The sequence below is a fragment of the Eucyclogobius newberryi genome, unplaced genomic scaffold, assembly GCF_026437365.1.
Source record: "Eucyclogobius newberryi isolate DKJ021-1_F unplaced genomic scaffold, fEucNew1.0.hap1 SCAF_16, whole genome shotgun sequence".
In the NCBI taxonomy this organism is placed as follows: domain Eukaryota; kingdom Metazoa; phylum Chordata; class Actinopteri; order Gobiiformes; family Gobiidae; genus Eucyclogobius; species Eucyclogobius newberryi.
Genome location: NW_027315790.1, coordinates 20,415,228 through 20,436,643, shown reverse-complemented (window position 1 = coordinate 20,436,643; position 21,416 = coordinate 20,415,228). Strand labels below are relative to the sequence as shown.

The 21,416-nt window shown below is 45.9% G+C and overlaps 2 protein-coding genes across 3 annotated transcripts in view; both read left to right on the top strand.

Moving 5' to 3' along the window:
• The window catches only part of LOC140361946 (probable 2-ketogluconate reductase), a 111,935-nt gene that overhangs the window by 80,680 nt on the left and 9,839 nt on the right, over positions 1-21,416 (top strand). Inside the window, exon 2 of one of the 2 annotated variants that reach the window (XM_072447861.1) lies at positions 20,765-21,143. In XM_072447861.1, the coding sequence (XP_072303962.1) occupies positions 20,768-21,143 (376 nt within the window). In that variant the 5' untranslated portion in view covers positions 20,765-20,767. Of the gene's footprint in view, positions 1-20,755; positions 21,144-21,416 lie in introns of those variants that run through there. The other variant, XM_072447860.1, reaches the window with a different exon arrangement.
• LOC140361944 (probable 2-ketogluconate reductase) lies at positions 4,419-19,377 on the top strand. Its single transcript, XM_072447858.1, has 6 exons — positions 4,419-4,551; positions 4,999-5,365; positions 5,718-5,889; positions 6,327-6,505; positions 18,081-18,177; positions 19,207-19,377. Exons 1-6 carry the CDS (start codon positions 4,426-4,428, stop codon positions 19,358-19,360), a joined length of 1,095 nt encoding a protein of 364 aa, XP_072303959.1. The 5' UTR covers positions 4,419-4,425; the 3' UTR covers positions 19,361-19,377.

Below are 21,416 nucleotides of genomic sequence, written 5' to 3'. Positions count from 1 at the left end.
GAGATTAGGCCTACGTGTTTACAACCCCCTCATAGCGGCTGTAGCACAGGTGTGCGCGGGCACATTGGGCGCCATGCTTTGCCTAAGATGATTAGTGGAAGTCAAAGCTGCACTGTGTCCCTAGGAGCACATCTTTGTCGGGCTGACTCAGCAAAACCCTGACACGGACAGAGAGGAACGAACAATGACGGGACATTTGAGAGCCAAGTGATATTTGATCTGATTAAAAATAAATATAGCCTATACCAACAGAGTAAACGAGCAATGCACACATGCTTTTAAAGTTGCAGAATATGACGGCATTCTAAAATAATGCGTTTTACAAATATATTATATTTGATTTTTTGATTGTGTGCTCGTAGACATGAGTGTGGTCTATATTGCAATGAATGAACAAAATGTAGACAATAAAAAAAGAATCTTTTGCATATTAACAAAAGGTGTTAATGCAATTTTAAGACCATATCTGATTATGCTGTTGTTCATGTCTTCATGTGCTGAGTCAGTAAAGTAGACACTGAATCCAATAAAGTGCATTTAGCTGTGAGTGCAGTCCCTGCTGGGCTGATATTATATGGTTACAACCCTCTCAATACATTGTATAACACTGATCTTTTGAACAGTTAAAGAGCATCCACACACAGGTAAAGGACAGTCCTTCAGCTCAAGAGGCTTTGAACTCTGAGGAGTCTATAAGCTCATTCCCCATGTTTCTGCATGGGCTGCATTGTCATTAGGTAACGCAGCTTTAAAGACAGGGATAAGGAGCTGGTGATAAACGAAGGAGAGAGCCAACAAACTGGCTCTCACTGATTACACCTGTTACCTAACTGGACTAACTTCACTCTGAGCCATATGGATCACCATGGACCAGGACCAAAGTTTCAGAGGTGATCTAAGCTTTCTGGCTGCCAATACCTGGATATTAAGAAAGGAATGGGAATTGAGTAGCTAATCTTGAGAGCTGCATTTACTGTAACAATGACGCGATATGCCTATGATCATCAGATCTTGATGTATATGACAACCTAAAACAAAAAGGGCCGCAACATTATATCAACTAAATAACAAATCCAATACATGAGACACAAGACATTTAAAGTTAATAGTATGCATAAACAGGAGGTCACAATGAAAGAACCAAGTTTAGATCACACCCTTTTCCACCAAGATGCTGTGAAGCTAGTTCAAAGCAGACTCCGGGCTGGAGCTGGATCTGTGTTGTTCTGTGACAGTTTGTTTTTTTACCAAAATCTCTCTCCTTCCTCAGCTCATAATAAATTCAGTTGAAGCATTTACGCACAGCTACACAAGTCTTTTTAAAGATAGATAGAGAGAAGAAGGACATCAAGTTCAATTCAATTTATTTTCAGTGATTACCTCGGAGGGCAACAGTGAGTACAGATTAAACAATGTTCATAGGGACTTGGCAATGTCCCAGCATCCCGTGTCCTTAAACAAATATCCCAAGGTCCCTTGTCCATAGACCCTCTTTCAGTTCCTACAGGATGGAGCTAAATCAAAAACAAAAACATTAAATGGTTTGTCCACCAACATTTCCATTTGAGGCTTGAGGTACAAATTCAAGAGTGGGAGAGGGCTGCAGAGGAGCTCAAGAGGAGAGCAGTGGTAAAAGAAAGATCATAAACCAACTGGAGGATATTGTCAATACCAGGATGAGATTCAGGTCAGGTTTCTAGTCAGTCAAACAGGAAATTGATGAGATGAGCACAGATGAGAATAGACTGCAGGAGCCTGACCTGATAGAAATAATTAAACACTGGAGAGAAACCTGACTCCATGATGGATCTGGGTGACCAGAGGAAAAAACACTACAAGAAGGTCCTGACCCCGAAGGAGACGTGCAAAACGTTTGTAAGTAACAGTAACGGAGAGGATGAATGAGCTGAGGAATGAAATGGACCAGACCACAAATGGAGCAACAACTGAGCTTGAGGAGTGGAAACTCAAACACCAGGAGGTCCAGTGCCTAAGTTATCCTATAAGTGCTCAGAAGACCCTAGAAGAGCTCGATACACAAATATACCATACAAATTAAAAATGCTAAGGGGAAGAGCTGGCTGAGGTGATGAAGAAGCAGAACTGGAAGCTGCAGGAGAAAAAACTGATGATAAGCAACCTGGAGGAGGAGATCAGAAAGCATGAGGAAGGGAGAATGATGGATGCATTGGAGGCATCGGTTCAACAGACACACAGTGAATCCCAGATGAATTAATTTTCCACAGCTTGATCCTGTGTCGTGGGTGACTGGAGCCTGTCACAGTGACTTTGGGCCTTAGGCGGGGTACACCCTGGACAGGGGCCAGCTCATTGCAGGGTCAACACAGAGACATAGACACACAGACAACAATTCACACTCATATTCATTAGGGGCAATTTAGAGTCGCCAACTGACCTACACAACCATCCAGAGAGATCATGTGATGTTGGTTTGTCCTTATTGGGAGGCGAGAGCTGTAACCGCTCCACCACAAGGCCCCCCATATTCTGGATTGAGAGAGGGATTTGAGAGAGGAGAAAACAAAACAAGGAACTGACCACAGACATGAAGGAGCTAGAAGAGACCCAAGGAGGAGGTTCAGACTTTGAAAATCGCCTGCAAAGGGTCTGCAGAAGAGGCAAAGAAACTGGCTGTGGATTGGAAACATGGATTAGTTTGGGAAAACTGCTGCAGTTAAGAAAGAGCTGGAAAAGTGTAAACACAAACAACAGGAGGAAATCAAGAAATTGAGGTGAGAGTTGTTTCAAGAGAGCGTGCCCAGGTCCATGACCCTGATCACAACAAACCATATCAAATCAATTTGTAAATCAGGAGGCTTAATGATAACAGCATGTAGCCTTAGTTAAATGATTTGTTGGCTCCAAATACTCTTCTTTGTTTAATCTTTATTTAAATAAAAATAAAAACGTTTGCATATAATCCTTAGTGCATGAGATGTGGCTTTCCTCCTCACAGTCTGTGCAGGTGACCTGCTCCCGTCTGAGTACAGCCAATGCGTCATGAGCAGCAGACTAAAAGATTAGCAGCAGGTGAATTTATTCTCAACCAGGACATGCTGTTGTCAAGCTTCTGCCAGGACTACACAGAAGCACAGCTTTTGTTTTACAGGGTGAGTCCAGGAGAGAGGGAACCTATGGGGAAGCCCTGCCAATGCTTATGACTATTTTTGATTAATAAACATTTGTGTCAAAGTGATAATGCAGCGTATTCTATAACAAAGGCATTCAAGAAGTCATCAAAATAGACCCAGAAATTCTTTCACTTTATTGGCCTGCAAATTTATAACAGTGACCCTGAAGAAGTGAAGAGTGTCTAAAGTTTATTCCTTAAATTAGGGCGTATTTTACACAACTGCTTAATACATCACACCTTTTTACCCATCTGCTCTTCTATTGATTATTATTTAAATAAGTCTACATTCTGCAAAATGATAGGAAACCATGCATGCCCTGATGGAAGCCAATATTTATATTGCCAGTGCCACTTGCCTACTTTTCATAAATTGCCAATAATAATTTCAAAGAAGAATGAACTAGACCCATAAAAATGCAAATCTAGATTAAGCCATATTTTATTTTAGGTTTTTTGTCCATCATCACTTAGCTTCATCTGTTTATATTGATCACTTTAGCCTGGACTGGAGCCTTGTTGATATCTCAGCTGGACAGTGTTCATCATAGCACAGGCCTACACACTCATGTTCATGTCCAAACAATATAAGGCAATAATATTTACACCTCACAGCAGACTCATTTTTAATTTAGGTGTTGAGCACATAAAGAGCGTTTGATTCTCTGATACACACATCCCTCTAAATCTTAATAGGCTATGTGGTTTATGTGAATTGTGTAATAGATTACAGTTTCAGGGAACCTTTTTACATGGGTTCATATCTTAACCTTTATTATTTTAGGCCTAAATGACAAAAAAATACTATCTTGTCAAAAAATAAATATATAATAAATAAACAAACAAACAAACACAAATGAAAATAAACAATCCCATACTGAAGATTCGTAATGTTTTTATTTTTTATTTTGTGGCTTTAGAACTTCTGTTGGGGGTCCTCGATTTTTTTTTCATTAACCTAGTGACTCCATCTAGTGGCACAATAGCATAAGCCTACTTAGTTTTGAAGCTCTTAATTTGAAGGCTTCTTTCAGCACGCCGGCTTTTCCGGTTTGTTGAAAGCAAGGAAGTATGTATGATAATTGCTTTTATTGAAGAAAGAAGTGCTCTCCGTTTACTCAAAACGTTTCGTGAGTATGTTTGATTGGGCTTTATTTATTCTTTTGCAGGTGGTCCATAAGTGCATAGGTTCTGCCAATCAGTGCGGCTCATTTAGTCACATGTCTCCATTGGTTCGTGAATGACCCAACAGTGAACAACCTTTTGGTACCAACATGTTGAAGTGCACACTCACGGGAGTCTACCATGGGCTTGGGAGAAATGGGCTTAGAAACTATAGAAAACCTATTGCAAGTGTAGTTTTTTCCATTGAAAAGCAAGGAAAAAACAAAATACACCAGGTAAGGTCTTTTTATTTGATCCGTTTTCCATGGAGAATGTTTCATAGTGTGACATTAAACTTTTCTATTTTACATGTATTCAATCACAGGTGTTTATTGCAATAAGAACAAAAACATTCACTTACTGTGGGCAAGTTCGTCCCTGGTAGATCTGACTTGTAATTTAGCCACCTACTTGCTTGTGTAGGAAGATCAGTTTAATGCAATACATTGGAACATTCCAGGCACAAACATCTCCATGGACACATACTGATGACCAACCCTTCACCAGTAAAGTGACATAGTGCACCTTTAATCCTGCATTGCTTCCTATGTCAATTTTTAAAATGACATGCACATTAGATGCACATTACATTTAATCAAGTAAAAGCTATCTTTAAAAAAATAATAGGTTCTGTGTAAATATTAGGGTCATTGAACCTTGAACCACTGTTTTTATGTGTACAGGCAATGGCTCAGGACAAACCATGCGCTCTCATCTCAGACGGATTTAACATCCCAGAAGCTGCTGGCATTATGAAACAACATTTTCAACTTATCACTCATCAAGAATTCCTCCAAAACCCCTCTCTCGGCTCCAAGATCCAGGTTTTGTTTCTATGGGGTTGTAAGCCCAAACTTGATCAAGTGCTGCTCAGTTCATTATCAGCCTTAAAGATTATCGCCAACGGAGGAGTGGGCATTGACCATTTGGATGTCCCCCATCTGAATAGTCTCGGTTTAAGAGTGAGCAACACGCCTCATGTGGTCAGTAACGCTACGGCCGATATGGCAATGGGACTTCTGCTGGCATCAGCACGCAGGATCGTAGAAGGTACTTTTTAGGAGGCCCAAGCCGAGTGGTAACATTACGATTGTGCTTGTTGGAATTTTTGTTAGATAAAAGAGATGTTTGTAATACTGTTCAGCGCTATCAGATAAGTGTTGTCTTCACATCCAACAACGGCTTCAAACCCTCTTGAATCCCATGTTGTTGTGCAAAACTCTTTGTCCATTCCAATTTTTCTGGGTGTATCTGATGACGGGAGAATAAATCACGGCATGATTTGTTTGCTTTGGTGACGTTAACTGATCCAACAAAGGCATTTTTAGTTTTGGCTTTGAGATGACTGTATAACTTCATTATTCAATTCAGATTTAACTAATGCTCATGTTTCTTTTAAAAGGTCATCTATTATGTGTGGACCCAAAGATGACCACAGTTCCAAGCACATTCATGGGTTGTGAGGTGACCGGCTCCACACTCGGCATCATTGGGATGGGACATATTGGATTGAAAATTGCGCAAAGAGCAAAAGGATTTGATATGAAGATTTTGTACCATAATAGAAATAGAAGGTAACAACACCTGTGTTATAGGCTTTTTATTCGTTTTTTAATTCAGTGTATGCAAATGTAATTTATTTAGGATAGAGGTGGGAAATGTATATTTCAAAAAAATATTATATCAAAATTTTAGTTTTGTAGATAAATGTTAAATTACATTATTGAGTATATTGTCTATTATAGAGAAACTATTAGAAAAAGCTGCCAAATAAGCTGATTAAAAATGAAAACAATTAGAAACTTCCAATGGAATCTTTCCAAAAAGGTTCTCGCCCAATTCATCACATTTTTTATGAATTGCAAGAATATCATCTAATTGTATTCATAACATGGAACATGACTTCACTGTGTGGAGAATTTGTAGCTGTCGACCACCTCTAAACTAGGATTAAAGTGTGTCAAAACTGCTCCTGCGATAGAAGACAGTCAGACACATGTTCTTTTTTTAGGTCGTGTGAAGATGAACAGGCTGTAGGAGCTACATACTGTAAAAACATGGAGGAGCTGCTCAAAGAGGTGGATTTTGTGGTGCTGGCGGTGAACCTGACCCCACAAACCACAGGACTCATTGGACACACAGAGCTCTCCCTCATGAAACCCTCGGCAACACTGGTCAACATCAGCCGAGGTCAGTAAGAAACAAAACATTCTGTAGAAATAGTGTTTAATCGAGGGGGGCCAGGACTAGTGTTAATGTGCAGATTTTGTGGTGTGGATGGATACATTTGCGGGTCAAAGTAATTTAAAGGATCAGGTTCAACATTTGTAGATCATACATTTGTAGGGTAACATACTAGTACAAGTACTGTAAGGTTATGAATGTCCACCCACTTGTGGAGGAGGGGGGGCATTCAGGTTTGATATTGATTAAAGAATTGTTCAAGAATTCAAACATGACACACACTAGAATAGTTGTTGTTGTTTCAGACAACGAATGTCAAAGAGGGCGAGGAAGGTGAAGAAGAGTCTCCCTGGAATAAAGCCGGTTGGTCTCTGACACAACAACTATTCTAGTCACAAAAACACATCATGACCTCATGGGCTTTGTAACGCCAAAGCAATGGGAGGAGTACTTTTACGGACTACGACAGAGTCTGAGGACTACGAAACGTCTGAGGAATAAAGTCTGGCGGTAATGCAACACTCGGATGCCAACCGCCATAAAACAACAACAACAAGAACTTTTAGGACTACGACAAAGTCTAAGGAATAAAGTCTGGCGGTAATGCAACACTCGGATGTCAACCGCCATAAAACAAGAACAACAACAACAACAACCGGCTTTATGGCTGTATAGCCTACATGTCTGCGGCTGAGACTAACTTAAAGAAGCTTGATGTGGAGCAAGCCCAGGCCTTGCGCATCTGCTGTAGGGCTTTTAGGACCTCCCCTCTCTCGGCGCTGCAGGTTGAGTTGGGGGAATTGCCGTTACGGCTCCGGAGGCTAGAACTTCTGTTGGCTTACTGGGTGAATGTGCAAGGTCATACGAGCTCTCACCCGGTGAGGGACTTTCTCAGGGTTGATGGGGGGCAGAGTGAGGCTGGCGGTATGGTTTTTAGCCAGGTAGGAAATGCGAAGGCGCGGCTTGCGGGGGTTGGTGATCTGCGTGTGAGCCCGTCGGTGGCTTTGTCTGCTATAGCTCCGTGGAAGTTTGTCCCGGCTCCTGTTGATGTTAGCTTGCATGGCAAGCTTAGAGGAGTCGCTGGGAGGGCACCGCAGTTTGCCGTTCAAGCGCTCATCGATAAGCACTCAGGTGATGTGTTTATTTATACCGACGGGTCTAGGGATCCTGAGAGTGGGCGTACTGGCGCCGCTTATTTTGTGCCTGACCTGGGGCTGGCGTTCAAGAAGAGGTTGACAGATCGCCTTTCTGTTTTCACGTCGGAACTCATAGCGATACGGTTGGCATTGGAATGGGCGGAATTTGCTTTGCAGTGTTGCGGCATTGTGGTGGCCTCTGACAGCCTTTCTGCATTGCAAAGCATTAAATCTGGGAAATCGGATTGCAGACAGGATGTGTTGAATGGCATCTTCTGTCTGATGCTCTCCCTGTCCAGGAAGGATGTGAGGGTTTCCTTCTTTTGGGTCCCTGCGCATGTGGGGGTGGATGGTAACGAAATGGCTGATACACTGGCTAAACGTTCCCTTAGGCGGCCATCAATTGATGTGGCGGTTGAGTTAAGCAAATCTGAAATCAAGCCCGTTATCAAGAGTCATGTGGTCGGCCTTTGGCAGGAATTTTGGAGCCACTGTGTTACTGGACGGCATCTCTATCACGTACAGGGTAGTGTGGGTCCGTGCGGGTCTATGGGCAGGAACGCGTGGGAGGAAAGGGCCTTCGCCCGCATGAGGATTGGCCATACTGGACTCAATTGGTCACTGAGTAGGATAGGCAAACACCCGACCGGTCTGTGTGGTCACTGTCGGGTGCCAGAGACTGTCGAGCATGTGCTGATTTGCTGTGAGGCTTATGATAGGGAAAGGGCCGGGTTGGCCTTGTGGTTTCGGAATAATGGGCGGGAGTTCAATCTGCGGAACGTTCTGGCGATTCAGTCACAGGGTTTGTGTCAGGCTGTGGTTGCTTACTTATGTAGCACAGGGCTGGGTAAACGTTTATAGAGGTGGGGGGTGTTGGAGACTGAGCCGAGGATGAGGAGCAAGAGGATGTTCTAACGCGCTTTGACTTCATGGGCCTAGAAACACCAAAGTGATGGAAGAAGGACTTCTAAAGGATAAAACGACAAAGACGTCCCATGACCTCATGGGCTTTGTAAAACAACAAAGACGTCCCATGACCTCATGGGCTTTGTACTTCCAAAGCACCGAACGTCAAAGAGGGAGAGGAAGATGAAGAAGAGTCTCCCTGGAATGAGGACTACGACAAAGTCTGAGGAATAAAGTCTGGCGGTAATGCAACACTTGGATGCCAACCGCCATACAACGACGGACGACGGACGACGGACGACGGACGACGGACGACGGACGACGGACGACGGACGACGGACGACGACGGACGACGACGGACGACGACGGACGACGACGACAACGCCTCGGTCCGTATGACGGGGAAGAGGAAGCGTGACCTGCTCGGTGACGATATGAACAGCGGGGAGGACTCCCCTGGAGCCACTGATCCTGTGCAGCGTAGGGCGTCTTCTTGCTCGTCTATGGAGGGCTCTCTCAGTGAGGAGCAGGGCGGGGGGGTTGCAGATGTCGGGGATGTGAGTTCAGAGTGTAAGGTGTTCATAAAGCTCGCGCAGGATAATGCGTCCTTTAAGGGGTGGGATCCGATGGCGTTGACAAGGAGCCTGACTGTAGCTGTGGGAGTGGTCAAGCATGCGAGTGTCCTTAGGGATGGCTCGCTGCTGGTCGTGTGCAAGGACGTGGCTCAGCAAAGGAAGGCGATTGAAGCTAAGTGTCTGGGGGGGAAGGACATTCTTGTGTCTGATGCTTTAAGAGGCACGGTCAGGGGAGTTATAGTAGGCGTCCCTACGACGACATCTGTGGATGACATAAAGGAGAATTTGACTGGAGCTAAGGTGGTGGATGCTAGGCGGTTGAAGATGACCCGGGATGGGGTAAGGTGTGACAGCCTGTCGATAATGATTAGATTTGAAGGTGGGATCCTGCCTCGTGTGGTGTGCGTTGGGTACATGCGCTATGGCGTACGCCCATATGTTCTGCCGCCCCTGCGTTGCTTCAAGTGCCAGCGCTTTGGGCATATTGCAGCGGTCTGTAGAGGGAAGCAGAAGTGTGGTAAATGTGCAGGAGACCACGAGTATGGGAAGTGTGACGACGGAGCAAAACTCAAGTGCTGTAACTGTGGGGGAGAGCATAGCTCTGCCTACGGGGGATGCGTGTTCAGCAAGAGGGCTGCTGAGGTGCAAAAAGTTAGAGCCTCTCAAGGCATATCCTACGCGGATGCGGTCAAGAAGGTGTCTGGTAGTCAGGTGACGGTGGATGCAGTGGGGGCTGCCAGTGCTGCTGGTGTCCTAGGCGAAAGGGGAGGGGGCAGCGTTGCCCGCGGCCAGGGGGGAGGTCCCCACTGGGATGCCTGTGAGTGTGGCTTCCACGGGCAGAGGCCCTGTGGGTGCGGAGGATGTACTGGTTGTGAAGAGGAAAGATTTCTTCCTCTTTATAGTGGAAGTGATTAACTGTACTGGGCAAACCAAGAAGAGATCCGAAAAGACTAAGATCATCGCTAAGGCTGCAGGGAAGTACTTTGGAGCTGGGGGCCCCGAGTGGACGGAGATAGAGGATGCGCTGCGGGAGGGCGCCCTGCCCCATTCTGGCAGTGGGAGTGGGGGGGCTCCCGATGCGCCGTCAGGTTCCGGGGGCTCATAATGGCGGTGGTTGTCTTGCAATGGAATGCGCGTAGTCTTCGTGCTAATGGCCAGGAATTTAAGCATTTTGTCTCTACCTTGTTGAACAAGCCTCACGTTATGTGCGTGCAGGAGACTTGGTTACGACCTAGGTGGGGTTTTGGGATACAAGGGTATGTGTGTGTTAGGAATGATAGGGAGCAGGGTAGAGGCGGAGGTGTGGCTGTGTTTGTCCGAGATGACCTAAATTACGTTGTTGTCAGTGTGAGTAAAGCGCCGGAGGCCCTGGCGGTGAGGGTCTGGCTGGGTGGTGAAGCTGTTACTGTGGTTAACCTTTATAATCCGTGTGGTGAGTTAACGTTAGAGTCCTTACATAGTATCGGTAAGGATGTTCGGGGAAAGGCCGTGTGGTGTGGGGATTTTAATGCGCATAGCGCTTTGTGGGGCGGTAGTGGTACCGATAGGTATGGGCAGGTGGTAGAGGGTTTTATCAATCAAAGGGAGTTGGTTTGTCTGAATGATGGGGGTGGGACCCGCTATGATATGGGGACCGGTGCGGAAAGTGCAATAGATCTTACACTTGTGTCCAAGGAGTTAGCTGGTGTTTGTAGTTGGGAGGTTCTTGGTAATCTTTCTTTTGGTAGCGATCACTATCTAGTCCGCACCGTGATTGGCTTTGGGAGCTGTGTGGTCAGGGGGACGAGGATCCAGAGGTGGCAGTTGGCAAGGGCGAACTGGGGGGCTTTCCTGAGGAAAGCTGATGATGGTTCTAGGGTTCTGCAGGAAGGAGGATTGACTCAGGTGGATGATCTCAATAGTGCAATTGTCTCGCTCATCACGCAGTCAGCGGTAGGCACGATTCCTAAGAGTGGTGGTAGTGGACATAGGAAGCGGGTGCCGTGGTGGACTGAAGCATGTGGTCATGCTGTTAGGGCGAGAAATGCGGCGTTTCGCCGGCTAAGGGTTGCCCACACTGAGGGTGCCCTCATTGACTACAAGAGGGCCCGCGCTGTTGTGCGGAAAACTGTGAGAACGGCCAAGAGTGCCTATTGGAGGCGGTATTGTTCCAAAATTGGGAGAGAAACGCGTCTCGGGGATGTTTGGGGGATGATTAAGCGGATGCATGGGGTTGAGCGCCGTCATGGGACCCCGGTCCTAATACTGAATGGTGTTGAAGCAGTCAGCGACGTTGACAAAGCTGAACTGTTGGCCAGCACCTTTGTGTCGGTGCACAGCTCTGACAATCTCTCACCTGCGGAAAGGCACTACAGGGAGAGTACTTTGGCCCAGACTTCTGAGCTGATTGGGCACCAGCCTTCGACTCAAGATGACCTTGACCTTCCATTTAGTTTGTTTGAGCTAAGGAGAGCACTTTCTAAGGCGAAACAGACAGCCCCGGGTAAAGATGAGGTGTGCTATGACATGCTCTCTCATTTGACTGATGACACGCTTGGGCTAGTCCTGGGTCTTTTCAACCGTGTTTGGGATTCAGGTTGTGTTCCATCTGCGTGGAAACAGTCTACGGTGGTGCCGGTTCTGAAGCCGGGTAGGCCAGCGTCTGACCCTTCAAGTTATAGGCCGATTGCCTTGACGTCGCAGCTCGGGAAAACGATGGAGCGCATGGTTACCGAGCGGTTGGATTACTTCTTGGAGAGTCAGGGTTTGCTTCCCGCGCACCAGAGTGGTTTCCGTAGGGGCAGGAACACCATGGATTCCGTGTTGTGTTTGGAATCTGATATCCAGCTGGCCAGGGCTCAGAAAGAAAAGGTTATTGCGGTGCTTTTTGATGTGGAGAAGGCGTACGATATGGTTTGGAAGGATGGGCTCCTCATTAAGCTGCGGAAGTGTGGTGTGAAGGGTAAACTGTTTAACTGGGTCCGGAGCTTTCTGTCTGGCCGGCGTATCCAAACCAGAGTGGGCGCTGCTTACTCTGGGGTCTATGGGGTGGAGAATGGGATCCCGCAGGGGAGTGTGTGTAGCCCTATCTTGTTCAATGTTATGATTAAGGACATCTTTGACGACGTGGATGGGTCTGTTGGGAGGAGCCTTTATGCTGACGATGGCGCTCTATGGGTGAGAGGGAGGAATCTCCGGTTTTACGAGGCGAAACTGCAAAGGGCAATACAGCAGGTGGAGCAGTGGACCCTGAAGTGGGGGTTTAAACCGTCCGTACGGAAGTCTCAAGTGATCTGTTTCTTCAATGGGCATAGGGACGTCTCCCTTCGACTGCATGGGCAGGTGCTCGAACAGGTCAGGGAGGTGAGGTTCTTGGGGGTCACCTTTGACGAGAGGCTTAGTTGGCGTCGGCACATCGATGAGGTCAGTGGTAAATGCAAAAGGGTGAATAACTGGCTTCGTTGTCTATCCGGCCAGGACTGGGGGGCCAGCAGAAGGTCGCTCCTGGGTATTTATCGGGCCGTCATGAGGGCGGCTATTGATTATGGCTGTATAGCCTACATGTCTGCGGCTGAGACTAACTTAAAGAAGCTTGATGTGGAGCAAGCCCAGGCCTTGCGCATCTGCTATAGGGCTTTTAGGACCTCCCCTGTCTCGGCGCTGCAGGTTGAGTTGGGGGAATTGCCGTTACGGCTCCGGAGGCTAGAACTTCTGTTGGCTTACTGGGTGAATGTGCAAGGTCATACGAGCTCTCACCCGGTGAGGGACTTTCTCAGGGTTGATGGGGGGCAGAGTGAGGCTGGCGGTATGGTTTTCAGCCAGGTAGGAAATGCGAAGGCGCGGCTTGCGGGGGTTGGTGATCTGCGTGTGAGCCCGTCGGTGGCTCTGTCTGCTATAGCTCCGTGGAAGTTTGTCCCGGCTCCTGTTGATGTTAGCTTGCATGGCAAGCTTAGAGGAGTCGCTGGGAGGGCACCGCAGTTTGCCGTTCAAGCGCTCATCGATAAGCACTCAGGTGATGTGTTTATTTATACCGACGGGTCTAGGGATCCTGAGAGTGGGCGTACTGGCGCCGCTTATTTTGTGCCTGACCTGGGGCTAGCGGTCAAGAAGAGGTTGACAGATCGCCTTTCTGTTTTCACGTCGGAACTTATAGCGATACGGTTGGCGTTGGAATGGGCGGAATCTGCTTTGCAGTGTTGCGGCATTGTGGTGGCCTCTGACAGCCTGTCTGCATTGCAAAGCATTAAATCTGGGAAATCGGATTGCAGACAGGATGTGTTGAATGGCATCTTCTGTCTGATGCTCTCCCTGTCCAGGAAGGATGTGAGGGTTTCCTTCATTTGGGTCCCTGCGCATGTGGGGGTGGATGGTAACGAAATGGCTGATGCACTGGCTAAACGTTCCCTTCGGCGGCCATCAATTGATGTGGCGGTTGAGTTGGGCAAGTCTGAAATCAAGCCCGTTATCAAGAGTCATGTGGTCGGCCTTTGGCAGGAATTTTGGAGCCACTGTGTTACTGGACGGCATCTCTATCACATACAGGGTAGTGTGGGTCCTTGCGGGTCTATGGGCAGGAACGCGTGGGAGGAAAGGGCCTTCGCCCGCATGAGGATTGGCCATACTGGACTCAATTGGTCACTGAGTAGGATAGGCAAACATCCGACCGGTCTGTGTGGTCACTGTTGGGTGCCAGAGACTGTCGAGCATGTGCTGATTTGCTGTGAGGCTTATGATAGGGAAAGGGCCGGGTTGGCCTTGTGGTTTCGGAATAATGGGCGGGAGTTCAATCTGCGGAACGTTCTGGCGATCCAGTCACAGGGTTTGTGTCAGGCTGTGGTTGCTTACTTATGTAGCACAGGGCTGGGTAAACGTTTATAGAGGTGGGGGGTGTTGGAGACTGAGCCGAGGATGAGGAGCAAGAGGATGTTCTAACGCGCTTGGACTTCATGGGCCTAGAAACGCCAAAGTGATGGAAGAAGGACTTCTAAAGGATAAAACAACAAAGACGTCCCATGACCTCATGGGCTTTGTAAAACAACAAAGATGTCCCATGATCTCATGGGCTTTGTACTTCCAAAGCACCGAACGTCAAAGAGGGCGAGGAAGGTGAAGAAGAGTCTCCCTGGAATAAAGCCGGTTGGTCTCTGACACAACAACTATTCTAGTCACAAAAACACATCATGACCTCATGGGCTTTGTAACGCCAAAGCAATGGGAGGAGTACTTTTACGGACTACGACAGAGTCTGAGTCAGAGTGACGAGATGGGGGTGGGGGTGGTCTCCTGTCCTCGCCCAGTCTCGTAGACGCACGGCTACCAAGCAGCGACATCAGTGGACATATTAAAGCCTATAGAATGAAGCCTAAAGAATAAAGCTGTACGGTGGAAGCACCGAACGTCAAAGAAGGAGAGGAAGATGAAGAAGAGTCTCCCTGGAATAAAGCCGGTTGGTCTCTGAAACAACAACAACTATTCTAGTCACAAAGACATATCATGACCTAATGGGCTTTGTAACACCAAAGCAATGGAAGGAGTACTTTTACGGACTACGACAGAGTCTGAGGACTACGACAAAGTCTGAGGAATACAGTCTGGCGGTAATGCAACACTTGGATGCCAACCGCCATAAAACAACAACAACAACAACAACAACTACGACAAAGTCTGAGGAATAAAGTCTGGCGGTAATGCAACAATTGGATGCCAACCGCCATAAAACAACAACAACAACAACAACAACAAAGACATATCATGACCTCATGGGCTTTGTAACACCAAAGCAATGGAAGGAGTACTTTTACGGACTACGACAGAGTCTGAGGACTACGACAAAGTCTGAGGAATAAAGTCTAAGGAATAAAGTCTGGCGGTAATGCAACACTCGGATGTCAACCGCCATAAAACAACAACAACAACAACAACAACAACAACAACAATAAAGTCTGGCGGTAATGCAACACTTGGATGCCAACCGCCATAAAACAACAACAACAACAACACAACAACTATTCTAGTCACAAAGACATATCATGACCTCATGGGCTTTGTAACACCAAAGCAATGGGAGGAGTACTTTTACGGACTACGACAGAGTCTGAGGACTACGAAACGTCTGAGGAATAAAGTCTGGCGGTAATGCAACACTCGGATGCCAACCGCCATAAAACAACAACAACAACCGGCTTTATTCCAGGGAGACTCTTCTTCATCTTCCTCTCCTTTGACGTTCGGTGCTTCCACCGTACAGCTTTATTCTTTAGGCTTCATTCTATAGGCTTTAATATTTCCACTGATGTCGCTGCTTGGTAGCCGTGCGTCTACGAGACTGGGCGAGGACAGGAGACCACCCCCACCCCCATCTCGTCACTCTGATCACTCTGACTCCCCAAAAGCAGACCCCCATCACTCCGACTCCCATTTAGCGCCTTTAGTCTGTTTTCTATATCTGCCCAATCAAGCTCCTTTGTTCCAAGGAATCTCCCTGCAGCTTTAGTAATGATCCTGATCCTTTCAGTTCTGCTTCGAGTCTGAGCAGCACAGTTTACAACATCCACCATAAAGAGTACAAAATCCTCTCTATCCACAACCAGGGTATTCTCATTAATTCTGGAACCTGCACACTTGGGACCTCCACTCTTGAAACCTTCACACTTCTTGGGAGCCACGCTGGCCTTTCTCATTTCGCCCTGGCTGGGAGCAGCGCTGGCTCCTCTCTCTGTATTTACTCTAAACTCGTTACTTGAAACTTTCTTGACTGCATCTGCATAGGATATACCTTGAGAGACCTTTATTTTATGCACCTCAGCAGCTCTTTTGCTAAACCTGCATCCCCCGTAGGCAGAGCTATGTTCTTCCCCACAGTTACAGCACTTCAGTTTTGCTCCCACGTCACACTTCCCATACTCGTGATCTCCTGCACATTTACCACATCTTTGCCTCCCTCTACAAACCGCTGCAATATGCCCAAAGCGCTGGCACTTAAAGCAACGCAGGGGCGGTGGAACATATGGCCTAACGTCATGGCACATGAACCCAATGAACACCTTACTTGGCAGGCACCTCCCTTCAAGTGTTACCATTACCGACAAGCTGTCACATCTTACCCCAGACCGGGTCACCTTCAACCGCCTAGCGTCCACCACCGTAGCTCCAGTCAAATTCTCCTTAACTTCATCCACAGACGTCGCCGTAGGGACACCTACGATAACTCCTCTGACCGTGTTTCTTTCAGCATCAGACACAAGAATGTCCTTTCCACCCAGACGTTTAGTTCCAATCGCCTTCCGTTGCTGAGCCGCGTCCTTGCACACGACCAGCAGCGAGCCATCTCTAAGGACACTCGCACTCTTGATCACTCCCACAGCTACAGTTAGGCTCTTTGACAATGCCACTGAATTCCACTCCTTAAAGGATGCACTATCCTGTGCAAGCTTTATGATCACCTTACAGTCTCTGCTCTCACTCCGGATAATAATAGCTTCAGCCTCATCCTGCTGCTCATTCCCAGAACCCTCGGACGAGCTAAGGGACTTTTTACGTTTCCGGGCACATGCAGCCAGAAAAGGCTGCTCCTCCACGCCGTCCAGAACGTCTTCGACCAGCGATCCACTCTCCTCCGCCATCTCCCGTCTCTCCAGACCGGAGACTAGCTCTTCTTCTTCTTCTTCTTCTTCTTTGGTGTTTTATCATAGTCCTGTCGCATTACCGCCAGACTTTTTCATGCGCTTTATTGTGATTGGTTGGGTAGACGTTGTGTTAGAGTTAAGTCTAAGATGAAATTCAGCCAGCCTGTGAAGTGCATCATACGAACGGAACCAGAAGCTGTGATCCTGAGGAGACGGGCCTGCTTGGGGTCCAAGGGCCTGCTTGGGGTCCAAGGGCCTGCTTGGGGTCCAAGGGCCTGCTTGGGGTCCAAGGGCCTGCTTGGAGTCCAAGGGCCTGCTTGGAGTCCAAGGGCCTGCGTGGGGTCCAAGGGCCTGCGTGGGGTCCAAGGGCCTGCGTGGGGTCCAAGGGCCTGCGTGGGGTCCAAGGGCCTGCGTGGGATCCAAGGGCCTGCTCTGGAGCTCGGCTCTGACGTTGTCTGGCCAAAGAAGGACTGGATCGGTTCTGCGATCTGCGTTCTCCTTGGCTCTGAGGCGTTCCCGAATGAAAAGGTCGTCGTGCTGCTCCACCGATGTGGCTGGTCTAAAAGGCTGCGGACTTGGAAAAGTTGCAAAAGGTCCTTGCTTGATTTTGCGTGATGCAGCATCAATCACGTTTTTTAAAACGGGCACAGGTTTCTTAGTTCCGGGAGGGAACATTAGCTTCTCTTGGAAAAGTCTTTGTCCCGTAGCGTAGCATCGCTCACGCTAACTAGGCCCGAGGCCTGCTCCCAAGGCCTCATGGACCTTGCTGGTGGACCCTGGATGGAGGGTTGAGCTTCGAAAGAAACTCGAATGGAACTCGCTCTGGAGCTCGGATGGTACTGGTCTGTAACTCCCTGCTCTTTCCTTTTGTCTTACCCCGCGGGGGTTTTGGCGCCTTGGCTTCAGCCAATCAGCATGCACGCTGGGGTCAGAGCTGATAAGGAGACGAGATCTGGCTTCACGCCACGAGTTACACAAAAGGTAAAATTGTCCACAAAACAAGTTATGAAACAGTTAAAATGACATGTTAAACACAATATCACAATATGTACATGTAAAGTCATCTGGTGGACACATTTTTGCAATCTGATGATTGTCTATTAAAACCACTAAAACCGCATAGTCTTTCAGCGTTTTAGCGTTTGTCTTGGAGAGATCGTTACTCTCTGTAATCCAAAAGGAGTCATTTGATGAAAAGTTATTTTCAAAGTTCAGAGCGTCTCTGTTGTCACTATTACCTCCTCTTTCTTCTGAGGGGTGTAAAACTCCACATGGGCAGTAGATAACACCTAGCCCGCATTCCTGTCACCATGGCAACGGGGAGGACATCTGCATATCCTACACATTTGTCCTTTTTTAGGTCAAGTTGTGGACCAGGATGCTTTAGTCGAAGCGCTGCAGAAACGGACAATACGAGCGGCAGCGTTGGACGTAACTTACCCGGAACCTTTACCGAGGTACCTGAAGATAAAACGCACAAACACAGAGAGTGACAATAAACACTAACTTTTTAAATACTAGTCCTAAAAGGAAAGCTGTAGACATCATTATAATGTCCAGCTTTTATCATTTGTGTCAGGCCGTTGAAGTTAAAGGTTATCAGTGGATAAGTTTAAAAATGAACCATTAACTTCTTCTAGACCTTTGAATGAGTAATTTTTCCATGTCAGAGATGTGACAACTTTAGACTTTAGAAAATATTTGACTATCTTCACCTTAAACCAAATCTGAAAAAATGATTACATCAAGACTTAAACATATTGGTTAAAATCATAATTAAGTTTACGCTTGACCAAAGTAGAACAAAACCAAGGGCCAAGGGAAAAATGCAACCCTCAGAATAGTATTTCTTGGGATTGAGGCTCAACTTTTGTGTTGCTTATACACACATGAAGTACAATAAGTAAAATACTGTGATTTGTAGTGACAATATCACATTATTGGTTTATATTTTAGAGTTATGTGCAAAGAATCTTACGATTATTTGAAAATATGTAAAATTTTTCTTTTTTTCTTTAACCTTTCTTCTTTAACCAGTCCCAGTGAGATCAAAAACTTATTTTCCAATGAAGTGCTGGCCAAGAAGTTACAACAAATACCAAGTTCAAAGTCACTGGCAAGCGGTAGAAGATAAATGAATGAATTAAGTTACGAAAAACAACCAGGGGAGTCTCGTGCTCACAGCTCTGTTTTAAAGGCAGGACAAGAACAAATCCCAGTTTTGCAACACAAAATCCCACATTGTCAAAAAGATTAACTTTCTTCAAGTATGTGACAGGTTTAAGAAATTAAACTTTCCACATGATAAGGTTTTTAGAAAATAATGTTATTATTATTATTACATTATGAACCAAATAGATTGACAACCCTACTTTCGCATAAAAGGGCTTGTGTACTCTGCGTGTCACTAGTAGACTTTCAGAATAATTTACATTTGATTTAACATTTTGTTTATTCCTGGTGTTAATTAAATGTGTTTCCTTCAGAGATCATCCTCTTCTCTACCTGCCGAATGTAACCATTACACCTCATGTGGGGACAGACACTCTAGGCACAACAGTGAAAGTAGTGCAAATGATGGTTGACAATGCACTCGCCGCCGTACAAGGTCAACCGATCCCAAACGAAGTCAACCTTTGAAAAATCTGTAAATATCTGTTTTAATGAGGAGTGTGAATATAAATATTTCACTACACAATGTCACCTCTGTCATCAATGTTGATTTGATTTGTTTGATGTGTCTATATTAAATTGTATGTTTCATAATTGAATTATAATATAACAATGAATAATAATTATTATAATAATGGAGATTGAAGGGCACATATTATGTAAAATTTACTTTTATGAGCTTTTCTCCATGTTATAAATTTAGTAATATTGTCGTGCATTAAAGTCTTGAGTGCTCAGAACATTTTTTGTTTTTAATTGTTGTGGAATTTCTGCAAAATAAATAATGAATAATGAGGATAATAATAATGTGGATCTTTATTTACTTGTGCCCTGACAAAGGTATCTGTCCCTCATCCTCCAGAACAATGACAATACACATCCTTTTAAAGGCAGTGACATAAACTGCCACGTACGCACATCATCACAATCAAATCAGCTCCAAAAGACAGAGAACAACCATCATGGATGCAAAGATTCGCGCTATCTCACTCAGTGGTGACCAGACCCTCACGCCATGTCCTAACGCAGGACTGGCACGATACAGAAGGCGCTGGACCATCTTTATCAGGAATCATAATATATATTATTATATCATATATTATATCATCTGCACACAATAACAGCATAGATAGAATTACATGACATTTTCCCATCACACTTCTACCCCCTATCTCCGCCCACTTCTTTGTACTATATTTTAAAATGCAGACTCCGAGTTATACATGTAGGGTTAAAAAATATCATTTTAAACACGTAATTAAAAACCTGCTGCTTGCTTCGATTTAACATCACTATGAAGAGGCTTTATCAATTCTGCAGTTTGAACAGGAAGTCAATGGACCTGTTTCTATAGTTCACCCGCTTTGAATCAATGTGGTTTACAAAATATAAATTCATAATCTATACATGTTATAATTTAACACATTGCCTGGGATGATCCTGGAGAGGAAGCGTACAGTTCAGGTTAAAAATATACCAAAGTGAAAATTCCACATGTACATTAGCCGAGTTTGTCAAACTTTAAACTTTTGAGTAACGACAGAAACCTGGTCACTGGTCAACAGCTTCAGCAGCAGAGGTCTGTTTTGGGTAAGTCTTAAACATTATAATGTGCCGCTGTAATTCTTTCTATGTAGTCCTTTACTAAATACTAATTCTGTCCTGCCTTTTACACCGTAGTGGAATGCAGTTTCTTTTTTTGATTAGGCTCCTTCTACTCACAAAGATTTGTTTGTTAGAACATAAAATCTGTGTTGTATATCTGTATTGAGCTATTTGAGAGCCATGGACTTACCTAAGTCACTCGCTACTGTACGCTGTTGTGTGACTATTGTAACTACGACTGACTTCAATCAAAGTTCTATGCCTAAGGTGATGGCTGCTGACAAACCCTGGGCCTTGATCTCAGAGGTTGGAGAAAATGGCTACTATGAAGAACTGGCAGTCATTATGAAGGAGCATTTCCAGATTATGTCACTTTGTGATTTCCTCCAAAACCCAGCTCTACATGGGCAAAAGATCCAGGTTTTGTTCATGTGGAAGTTCTATCCTGAAGCCACCCCCGCTCTGCTGGCTCTGCTGCCTTCACTCAGGGTGGTCTGCAGCGGGGGAACAGGCACGGACCACCTCGACATCCCATACATCAACAGTCTTGGGGTGAAAATCGCCAACACGCCACATGTCGTTTCTGATGCTACTGCTGATTTTGCAATGGGACTTCTTCTGGCATCGGCTCGCAAAATATTTGAAGGTTTGGAGCTCAGAATCGGAAAGGGGTTTATTGCCATTGTCAATGTGTGTGTTTAAGAAGTGTTCATGAGTCCAGTGGAAGAGGGAAAGAACTGTTCTTGTGGCGGGAGGTTCTGGTCCGGATGGACCGTAGCTTCCTGCCTGAGGGGGGTGGCTCAAATAGTCCATGTCCAGGGTGAGAAGGGTCGGCTGCAATCCGACCTGCTCGTCTCAGAGTCTAAGGAATAAAGTCTGGCGGTAATGCAACACTCGGATGCCAACCGCCATAAAACAA